Source organism: Microcaecilia unicolor, chromosome 5 (genome assembly GCF_901765095.1).
Source record: "Microcaecilia unicolor chromosome 5, aMicUni1.1, whole genome shotgun sequence".
NCBI classification, from domain to species: domain Eukaryota; kingdom Metazoa; phylum Chordata; class Amphibia; order Gymnophiona; family Siphonopidae; genus Microcaecilia; species Microcaecilia unicolor.
This window is the reverse complement of record NC_044035.1, coordinates 223,569,683-223,581,742: the sequence shown is the minus strand read 5'-3', so window position 1 is coordinate 223,581,742 and position 12,060 is coordinate 223,569,683. Positions and strand designations below refer to the sequence as shown.

The 12,060-nt window shown below is 41.1% G+C and overlaps 1 protein-coding gene across 1 annotated transcript in view; it reads right to left on the bottom strand.

Annotated features, from left to right (window-relative positions):
• C2CD2 (C2 calcium dependent domain containing 2) overlaps positions 1–12,060 on the bottom strand; it is a 137,977-nt gene that overhangs the window by 83,924 nt on the left and 41,993 nt on the right. Inside the window, exon 2 of the mRNA XM_030203814.1 lies at positions 2,395–2,493. Coding sequence (XP_030059674.1) covers positions 2,395–2,493 — 99 coding nt within the window. The remainder of the gene's footprint in view (positions 1–2,394; positions 2,494–12,060) is intronic.

Sequence of the window (12,060 nt, the reverse complement as noted above, 5' to 3'; positions counted from 1 at the left end):
ACAAAAAGGTGCCCGAAATAACCAGATGACCACCGGAGGGAATTGGGGATGACCTCCCCTTACTCCCCCAGTGGTCACTAACCCCCTCTCATCCTCAAAAAACATCATTAAAAATACTGATTAACAGCTTCTATGCCAGCCTCAGATGTCATACTCAGGTCCATGACAGCACATGCAGGTCCTGGGAGCAGTTTTAGTGGGTGCAGTGTACTTCAGACAGGTGAACCCAGGCCCATACCCCCCTACTGTTACATTTGTGGAGGAAATAGCGAGCCCTCCAAAACCCACCAGAAACCCTCTATACCCACATATAAGTGCCCCCTTCACCCGTAAGGGCTATGGTAGTGGTGTACAGTTGGGGGTAGTGAGTTCTGGGAGGCTCAGCACACAAGGTAAGGGAGCTATATACCTGGGAGCATTTTATGAAGTCCACTGCAGTGCCCCCTAGGGTGCCCCATTGCCATCCTGGCATGTCAGGGGACCAGTGTACTACAAATGCTGGCTCCGCCCCACGTCTAAATGGCTTGCATTTGGACATTTTAGACTTGGACGTCTTTGGTTTCGAAAATCAAAGACGTCCAAATCTAAGGGCATCCAAATCTAAGGACGTCCTTGGTATTTTCGAAACGAAAGATGGAAGTCCATCTTTTTTCGAAAATGACCTTCTCCCTGTCTCCGAATTTGGACGTCTTTGTAAAACGTCCAAATTCTGACTTAGATGTTTCTTTCAAAAATGCCCCTTCATCTCTACTTCAGGAAGCAAGTGAAAGCTTGGCTCTTCCACCAGGCCTTTAACGGAAGAAGTAAGTAACACAGGCTGCACATAATATAGCAGGACATGTTTATCCACTCCTACCCTAGCTAAGAAAATGTTCACGCACCTTTTGGACCTCATTTGCAATTTTCTTTAAATTAGTCCCTTAGGGCCTATTTTACAAAGCCTTGCTATCGATTCTCAGTGCGGGAAATAAGAGGAAGCCCATTCCATTCCTATGGGCTTCCTTTCATTTGCCGTGAAGAAATCGCTAATGCAGCTTTGTAAAAGAAGCCCTTATTTTCTTATTCCTGTTACTCTTTCTTATCTATCTATACTAGCCGTTAAGCCCGTTAAAACGGGCGAGTATTAGTATGTTTTATTTTGATGTGTAACTCCCTCCCTCCCTCCCAGCTCCAAGGCCCCATTTGCTCCCCCCTCCCCTCCCAGCTGCAAGGCCCCCCGCCCTCCCTCCTTCCCTGCCAGCTCAAAGGCCCTCTGTCCCTCCCTCCCAGCTCCAAGGCCCCCGTCCCTCCCCCTCCCCTCCCAGCTCCCCCTGCCCTCCCTCCCAGTTTCAAGAGCCCCCTCTGTCCCTCCCTCCCAGCCAGCTCCAAGGCCCCCCTCTGTCCATCCCTCCCAGCTCCCTCCATCTGACCTCCCATGTCCAGCATCCTCCCTGCTTCCCTCCCAGCTCCAAGGCCCCCTCCCCTCCCCCTCTTCCCTCCCCCCCCCCCGAGGTCGCCGCTACCGCTACCCCCCTGGAGTTGCCGCCCCCCCCCCTCCACCCGGGCTGGGCCCTCTCTTCTCCATTGAACTTACAGCGCCGAAACCGCAGCAGGCAGATCGCCTCCCATCGGCCTTCCTTCCCTGCCTGTGTACCGCCCTCGTGTGACGTAACGTCGGCGAGGGCGGGACACAGGCAGGGAAGGAAGGCCGACGGGAGCTGATCTGTCTGCTTCGGTTTCAGCGCTGTAAGTTCAATGGAGAAGAGAGGGCTCGGCCCGGGTGGAGGGGGTCCGGCGGCGACCTCGAGGGGGGGGAGCAGTAGCGACCTCGGCGGTTCCCTCCTCAGTGCAGTTTCCCTCTCTGTTCCATCATCACGTCTTGACGCGGGGGCGGGACAGAGAGGGAAGTCTCTGCTGCGCATTTGCAAGTGAGTCGGTCACTTGCCATTTATAAGTTTGATGTTCCATCTTTGCTTACACCCTATTAAAATGTGTATTGTGTTAACATTGTAATATAGCATACTATGCCATACTTGTACTGTTATTTGAATATTTTTACTGCTGTTAATTGACTATTGCTTATGTTTGACTTATTCTTGCTGTACACCACCTTGAATGAATTCCTTCAAAAAGGTGGTAAATAAATCCAAACAGGTATTTAGCTGCTACTTGCCTTGGAGCAGAGGTAAATGCAAATTTCTAGTAGACATGTACTTCATTTGCTTAAAAGGAAATATGGGCCCACTCTTTAGGCCTGCCAAAACACGAACTTATCCCTTTGAAAACCATATATGCTGCAGACATACATATGTAAGCAGTGGCTTAAAAAAAAAACCATTACTTAGACGCATAGTGCCATTACACGTGTAAACTCATTCTTTATACATACAAATAATATCCAGTGCTCCACCTTACCTTCTCTTCAGATGACTTAACAACACTCATAATCTGTTGCACTGATAGTTCTAGTGGCTCTTTACTTCCATCATCTTCAAAAGACAGTCTTGGTGAATGCTGGAGAAAAAAAATGAAAAATAGCACAAAGCTTAGTAAACAACAAAAAAAGGATCCAGCCATGCCTTACAGCCAGAGATTACAGAGGATGCTCCAAAGAACAGAAGAGATGTTGAAGCAATTAATCAGAATGTCCCTTCCTACAGATGTTAGCAATACAAGTTCTATATCATTTATTATATTGCCATTTAAAAATAGACCACACAGTCCTACATAAGAATCGAGCATGTCCTAGTACAGCTGGTACCTGCAGTTGTGTGTCTACAATATCATTTGTTGGCCATGCTGCAAAAGTCCTTTATTTATAAGTAGGGCTTCTGTTTTTAGTTTTAACCAATGAAACACCCCCCAATGCAAAAAAATAATGTAATATAGTTGTTTATTAGTTAAAGATGGTAAAAACACCACTTCCCCTAGTACTCTCACCTGGCTTTCCTTATATCCCATATTCAGTTTGTGTGTCTTTTCTACGCTGACAATCCCTACGTGACACAAATGTACATATTGGATTCCACTGAAAAGGGTGTCCAGTAATAGTACCTGAAGCATGAGAACACTGATAAGCATTGCAGTGGCTTAGCCAGAAATTAAATTTTTTTTTTTTTGGGGGGGGGGGGGGGGGGGTGCGCAAACCAATCTTTAACCTATGTAGGCATGATGCACCCCATTTCCTCTTCCTTTTTTTGTCCTAAACCCTTCCCAAAATTAACATAATTCAGCTAATTGAAATCCTCAAGCCCATCCAGCTGAAGAAATGTAGTGCCGTCCCGTCAGACCAGTGCAGCAGTCGACAGCAGCGTTCTAAACCGCTGATGCCGGAATTGCGAGCATGCTAAAACTGATCATGCTCAAAGTGCTGCTGCTGACTGCTGCACTGTTCTTAGGGTGGGCTCCACATTTCTTCAGCTGGAGGGGCTTGGGGATCTATGCAAACCACAGGATGGCCTGGTTGCTGGGTGGGTCGGAGGCAGAACAGGAGGAGCCCCGGCTAGCCTGGGCCTACTCATGGCTGTGATGCTGAAATGCTGATTTTTTTGTATCCTCATAGATCTGTAATTAGCTGGAAAATGAACATCCCTATTTATAATTAAAACACCTAGGAATAGAAACCCTATTTATAAGCACTTATATTTAACCAACTGTAAAACAATCAAGCTGAAAAAAAATCTCAACTTTATCAATCAGGATCCTATTGCCAGTGGAAGAGGAAGGCTTTCAAATGCAATACAGCCATGTAATACTGGGTCACAACAAAGTTCCATCTATCCCAGTATCCAGTTTCCAACAGTGCAAAATCCAGGTAGGATCTCAAAAGTAGCAAGATTCCATGCTAATTAACAGTGGGATTAAGCAGCATCTTTTTCCAGGTCTATAACAACAACAGTTATGGCCATTTTTTCCAGGAATTTGTCCAAACCTTTTTTAAACCTAGCTATGCTAACTGCTTTTATGCCAAGTCACAATGCAAATTAGACATCTGCCCCAATAGCCTAATAAGATCCGCCCCCAAACAATTCAAAAAAGACCTCATGAATCATATAAACCACAGGCTTCAAAATGGTCTCTTTCCCACGGAAAAATGAAACATCTTACTTACTCCGCTGCCAAAAGATGCTAAGAAAAGCACAATGGACCTAACCAACTATCACCCAGTAGCATCTATTCTGCTCATAACCAAACTCATGGAGGGCATAGTGATGAATCAACTCTCTCTGATTACACTCAATTCTGCACGAGCCCCAATCAGGATTCCGGTCAAATCACAGCACCGAAACGGTACTAGTATCTGTAGTGAACTCATTCAAACAAGCAATTGCAACTGGTAACAACATACTCCTCCTACAATTCGACATGTCCAGCGCCTTTGACATGGTTAATCATGGAATACTACTACATATACTAGAATACTTCAGAGTAGGAGGTACATTCTCAAATGGGTCAAAGGATTCCTGACCACAAGACCATACCAAGTAACAACGAATGCGGACATATCACCCCCATGGATACCTGAATGTGGAGTTCCCCAAGGATCCCCACTATCACCAACTCTCTTCAACCTAATGATGATACCTTTAGCCAAACCTCTAGCCAATCAAAACCTTAATCCCTACATATATGCAGATGACATCATGATTTACATCCCATTCAAACAGGATCTAAACAAAATCACCAACGAGATCAACCAAAGCCTCCAAATCATGCACTCCTGGGTGGATGCATTTCAGCTGAAACTCAACGCAGAGAAAACACAATGTCTCGTACTCACCTCACAACACAACAAAAACAACTACTCCACAATAATCACACCATACTGTTCTCTCCCCATCGCACAAAATCTAAAAATTCTTGGAGTTACCATTGACCGAAACCTCACACTCGATACGTGAAGAACACAACGAAAAAGATGTTCCACGCCATGTGGAAACTCAAAAGAGTAAAACCTTTCTTCCCGAGATATATCTTCCATACCTTGGTACAATCAATGGTAATAAGTCATTTGGACTACTGTAATGCACTGTAAGCTGGCTGCAAAGAACAGACTATAAAAAAACTCCATATTTTGAAAAAACAAATATGAAAGTGCAAAACCCCTAAGAGAGAAACTTCACTGGCTCCCACTCAAGGAACGAGTTGCGTTCAAGATCTGCAAGATTGTACACAAAATCATTCACGCAGATGCCCCAATCTTCATGCTAAACCTTGTGGACTTGCCTCCCAGAAACGCCATAAGATCATCCCGCAGATTTCTCAATCTGCACTTCCCCAGCTGTAAAGGATTAAAATACAAGCTGATACACGCCACCATCTTCTCTTACATGAGCACGCAATTGTGGAATACAATACCTACAGCCCTGAAAGCTACTGATGAAATAACTAACTTCCGCAAATCTCGGAAGACAATCTCTGAAGACAAGGCCTACAAATAGAACCCATAGCCTTACAAAATTACCTCACCAACTCACCCAATTATTACAGTCTACTTTATATCTTGCCTAACACCTTTCTTTTCTCCTCCCTCACCTAATCTTTGTACATTACTAATTGTATCTGATATCATGGAATGATTATGTCATAACCAAACTCTGTAAGCCACATTGAGCCTGCAAATAGGTGGGAAAATGTGGGATACAAATGCAATAAATAAATTAAATAAATAAATTCCAGTAAGGAGTTTCAGAGCTTAACTATGCATTGAGTGAAAAGATATTGTCTCCAATTTGTTTTAAATGTACTAACTTCATGGTGTGTGCCCTAGTCTTTGTACTTTTTGAAAAAGTAAACAAATCAATTTGCTCTTACTTGGCCCACTTCAATAAGGATTTGTACAGAACTCTGTCATATTTCCCCTCAGCTGTCTCTTCCTCAAACTAAAGAGCCCCAAGCTCTCTAGCCTTTCCTCATGACAATAATTCCATCTCCTTAATCATATATTTTGTTATTGAGTTCTAGAATTATATAGAAGTATACACTTGATAAGAAAAACATATTTAGAAAATTTCTATACAACATAAGAAGAAAAAAATATAAACTATAAAACAAAATCAGTGCTATTCAGGCCACCACTGAGTGGGAATACCAAGAAAGTAAATCCCCAAATCTAGGGGATAAATTAACACAGTAAATAAAATGAAGGGAGAAAATATATATTTTTTATTTTTGTTACATTTGTACCCCGTGCTTTCCCACTCATGGCAGACTCAATGCGGCTTACATGGGGCAATGGAGGGTTAAGTGACTTGCCCAGAGTCACAAGGAGCTGCCTGTGCCTGAAGTGGGAATCAAACTCAGTTCCTCAGGACCAAAGTCCACCACCCTAACCACCAGGCCACTCCTCCACTCTCTATTCATTTACAAGCCCAAAGTCCTCAAAAGTTGCTTCAACCTGTACAGCCAGAGGAAGCTCCAATATCTCTGCATCCAACAGAAATGTTAACTGCTCTAGATCATAAAAACATGCTTTAAAAATAATCACCACACATTTACAAAGAAAACTCAGCAAGAATATGCCCCCAAGGGTTACAACCTGCTGTCTCATTTGAAGAAATCTTTTTCTATGATCTTGAGCGTCCTTTGATAAATCAGGAAACATCCAGACCTTATGGCCAAAAACAGTACAGCCCTGTGGTGAGCAAACAATTTCAAAACAATGAACCTGATCCTGTGGAAATATGAAAGTCAAACAACCAAGGAGTGGGGCTGACCAAAAATATGGAGGCCGGTACTGCGTGTGCCAAAAGAATCTTTATTAACTGATCCGACACGGCTGTGTTTCTGCATCAGGGATGAAAGCCTGTATTGAAAATGAGCTATCACAATGCATAGGTGTGGGATAGTATATCAATGATATCTCAAAATTGAAATTCTGTGAATGCGTTTTCATAATGTTGCAGGAATTGATGCATGAATTTATGATACTTCAGGAGTCAGACAGCACACACCAGAATGAGAGAGAAATCTTCTTTATTTGCCAGCAAACACAGTAGGACATCAGTTCTAGCTCTTTTCTTCTCTTTCTCAGCTCTCTGTGTCTTTGTGGCTTCTGTCTCAGCTGCTTCTCTTCTTATGCTGTCTTCTCCTTCTTCTGTCTGTTCCTTCTGTCCTTCTCTTTCTTCTGAGCTCCTTCTGACGTAAACTGCTTCTTCTCCCACTTAAATACAGTTCTATCTAGCCTAGCCTAGCCTCCTTACTCTCCAATTGGTTAAGGAATAGATTGATTACCTTGCCTCAACCAATCAGCTTTATACAAATATCAGTTACATAGGTTCCAGACATCCTAAACTGACCTATGACCTGGGGCCCCTCAAGCCAGACATTTGGGCTCCAGAACTCCTGCATGTTATTATGATTGATTTCTCATCTATAGCTTAACCTGGATTCACTTAGAGGATAATGGATATTCTTACATTTATTATTCTCATATTCCTAGTACTAACTGCTAACTAAACTCTGGTATTCATTAAAGGGGTCAAGGGCCAGTCTTACTTAATAGCATACATATCAGTTATTACTTTCAAGATCCATTCCTACATTTTACCTATAATTAATCAAGGAGAAGAGAGCTGACTAGTCCTGACCTCTTTCCCCTATCAGCTTCTTACACAGAACTTGCTAGGACCACAGAAAACTCAAAACACATGTTGGCCTCTTCACTGCAGTCTTTGCTTAGAAAGTCAGACAAAGAATTGAACAAATATTCTACATAGAAATTACAGAATAAAACATATTCTAAAATAAGCATCCTTATAAAACATATTCTAAATATCAAGAACTTCTAAATTCTAATCTATTGCCTCTCTCTAAACAGTATTTCTGCCTAATCTTTAAACTACAATATGTCATATGTCTGGCTCATGCCTGCTTGCAAAACTATTCAATATGCCTAATAGTATACAAATGTTGAGCTAGCCTTCATTATTCACAAGGGACAGAGTTTCATTTCTCACTGACCTTTCTAACCTTTGGCTTAGCCAAGCTAGACATTGAGTAATTAACTCCAGCTTGCATTCCTTCATTTGCAGGACTGAGAATTTAAAATAGTATTTGAGCACCTTTAAACAGAATTAACCCTTAATATGATTTCTTATATATATTATGCCCATGGCTGCCTCAATAAGACCATATGAATCTGGAAACATATAACCAGAGACAGCGACATGGCATGGTAAAAGCTCTTGTGGGGCAAACTGCACATGTCAAATAGCTGATCCTTCACATTTTTCAGCCTCTTGAAGAGTCCCAGGATATATACAAAATATGCAGAGGAAAGGAGAGCCTTGAAAAGAAGCTGACCTGGTATCTACAAAAAGCCAAGAAAGGCTGAAAAATGTGAAGTATCAGCTATCCTACTATCTGACACATGAAGTTTACTCCCCACAGGTTTTTATTATGCATATCTCTGTCACTTGTTATATGTTTTGAGAATCATGTGGCCATATGAAAACTTCTTCACAGAATTTCAATTTCGAGATAACATTGATGTGCTATCCTGCACATGTGCATTGTGATAGTTCATTTTTAATTCAGGCCATGACCCCTGAAGCAGCATTGTGCTGAAACATGATGGTGTCAGATCAGTTAATAAAGATTCTTTTGGCACTTGTGGTTCACACCCCCGTTTCTTTGGCCAGTTCCGCTCCTTGGTTGTCTGTGGATTTTCTGTGGTCTTTTCTTCTCTCTTGTTTTGCTGAAATATGAGTCACAATAAGAGTTGCATGGTTGATCACTTCTACATATGAATGTTCAGAATACCCTTTAATATCCAGGTTATGCTGAGGTAAATCAACCACCAGGGGAGTACCTCCTTCCTGAATTCCACTTTGAGCAGATTCTGTTACCAACTCTGAGGCAATATAATACGCTTTGGGGGATATCATCTGTAGACATTTGCAAAACTTCCTCCAAATATTTCTTTAAAAGATCTCCCAGAGATAGAAGAGGGTATTTAAGAAAATTTAAGAGACATTATTTCAAATAGTGAACCAAATTTTCCATATTCTCCAGTCCTATACCTTTTGCAGTGTTTAAAATCCCCAGCAGAAACTGCAGGGGTCATAGGTATTAACCATATTAGTCAATGCTGAAACTGTTTTATCATATATGGAGTTCAGTGTGATAGTTAAGAAGAGACCATTAAAAGGATGACCAGGCCAGATCCATTATCATGCAAGGGAGTCTAAGAAGGCTTAGAACTGCCCTCTACATTCCCTTCTTACAATAACCTGGGTGTACTCACAGATATTCCCGATACCAACGCAGGAAGGTCTAGGACCCTCTCTTATATAGCAGATATACCCAGCATCTTCAGTAAGCAGCTCTTCTCCACAACAGCACCACCAATGTGCGATGTTTCCTTGTTGTAGCTCTACCAAAGTTGAAGATACTGATAGGGGGAGGTGGAGCTTACCTCTGATCTGGGCACAGCACAGCATATGCATCCACCAGGGTCGCAGCTTCAACTGGCCCCACAGGAGAGATCAGCAGATTTTCCAAATAGGTGAGCAATTCCGGGATTATAGACTATTAGTAAGGAGAAGCAATCTGAGATTAGGAGGGAAAGTGCCAGGTCTTCCCCTTATATCTCTCCATGGATCCAATCCAGCATGGAGCACACCTTGCCCATGACTCCCTTCAAGATGCCATCTTGAATCTCCTCAATCAATTTGATCGATCTTCTCTATACCTTTTCTAATTATGCTATATTTTGTTGAGATGCAGCCACCAGAACTACACACAATACTTCAAATATAGTTGTACCATGCCACAAAACAGAGGAATTATGATATTTTTGTCATATTTTATCATCTCACTCATTGTTCCCATTTCCAAATCACTTACAAATATTTTTGAAAAGCATCAGTCCCAGTACATATCCCTGTGGTTCTCCACTATTCACCTTCTTCCTTTGAGAGATTTGGCCATTTATCAAACCAAAACAGGACACTGCCTTCTATCCCATGGCTTTTGACATTTCTTCAGGTGTCTCTCATGAGGGACTTTCAGAAAAGCTTTCTGAAAATCTACATAACTACATCAGCTGCTTCACCTTTATCCACATTTCATTCACACCTTAAAAAATATATCAAATTCATGATACAGGGCTTCTCTTGGTTGACTCCATGTTGACTCTGTCCCATTAAATCACATCTAATATAAATAGTCTTACGTTCCACAACAACTATCAAGTTCCATGCAGATCACAGTTTACAAGAGTTTCAGACAATCCCCAGAGAATGACAGAATAACTTTAAAATCAACCACATATATATAATCATAAAATTGAATCCTTAACATAACAAAAGATGCAATTAGTAGTGGTTCTTACATACACTGATAGAACAGTCCAAATCTGTGCTGCTAAAATTGAAAAATTAGATGAAAATATTGATTTGAAACAAATACCCTTTGTACTCAGATACTGAAATAACAAAGAATTTCTTGATATCTCTGCTCTTCGCAAATTAGGGAAATCTATTAAGTCCAGCATATAAGAAAGAGCATTCCCATAAAAAATATTAAATGTCATTACACATAAATTCCACTGAATACACACTTCTACTGGAAGCCAATGCAAATTCACTACCAATGGGGTAACCCTCTCCCTTTTATGCGCAGAGAATATCATTATTTTAGCAGCTGTATTTTGTATTAACTGTAATTTCCTTAACAGAAACTTTGTGCAGCCCAGATAAATTACATTATAGTAATCCAACTGTCCCAGTATCAAACTTTGTACTACCAATTTAAAAACTGAGGGTTCCAATAGCCCTCTAATTCTTAACTTCTTTAGCATTTAAAACACATTAAAGGTGTTAGACAAAATAACACCTAAAATCTTTAAACTAGTTTCAAAAGTAAAATTTGGCTTACTCAGTTTTAAGGTATTGTCATTCCAAATATCTGATGTTTGTTCAATCAACAAAAACTAGGTTTTATCTGTGTTTAACTTCAAATAATGTGAACCAATCAAGCAACTTAATACAGTCTGCAATCTCTAGATACCACATCCCTTGAGTGTAGAACTGGTAGCAGAACTTTGATGGCATCAGCATAGATAAAAGATTTATATCTAGCTTAGATTTACCCTACTGAACTTAAATAACACATTAAACGAAGAAGGGGATAGGGGAGACCCCTGGGGGACTCCACAATCAGCCTTCCAAGAATCAGAATGAGTTCCACCAAATCTTACTCACTATGAATGGTTTATCAGAAAACCCATGAACCAGTTCAAAACATTACCTGCAACCCCAAAAGAACAAAGGATTGACAGCAAGATATCATGATCCACAAGGTCGAAGGCACATGACAGATCAAATTGTAAAATGACTGCCCTTTGCTCTCTACTCAGTAAAGATCTACCCTCCACCCATAAGGTATCCACAACCGTTTCAGTACTAAATTTCCTATGAAAACCTGACTGAAAATAATGCAAGAGTTCAGATTTTTCCAAATATGATTATAACTGATCAGTGACAATAAACAGCGGTACAGATGCCACCAGCCTATAGTTTGTCACACCCTGTAATCCAATTAGAGCATTTATATTCCTCCCTTCAGGAGAAAGATCCCTTGATTGAGCATAAGTGAAATCCAATTAATTAAAAATGTTATATATAAAAAAAGGAGCTGCCCATTTTCATATAATGAGCAATGGTCCAGGGCACAAAATGCTGAGTTAAATATTTTAAGCAATAGATTTTCTTCTATAGATTGTAAATCAAAATTGTCCCATCAGAACATAAGGATAGCCACTTCCACTTGTTCTACACCACTCAGGATTTTGTAGACTTCAATCATATCTTCCCTCAACTATTTCTTTTCCAAGCTGAAGAGCCCTAACCTCTTTAGCTTTTCCTCATATGAAAGGAGTTCCACCCTCTTTATCATTTTGGTCTCTCTTCTTTGAACCTTTTCTAATTCCGCTATATCTTTTTTGAGATATGGTAATCAGAACTGTGGTCACACCATGGAACGATACAGAGGCATTATAGTATTCTTGGTCGTTTCCTAATAATTCCTAGCATCCTGTTTGTTTTCGCCGCCACCGCACACTGGGCAGGTTTCAGC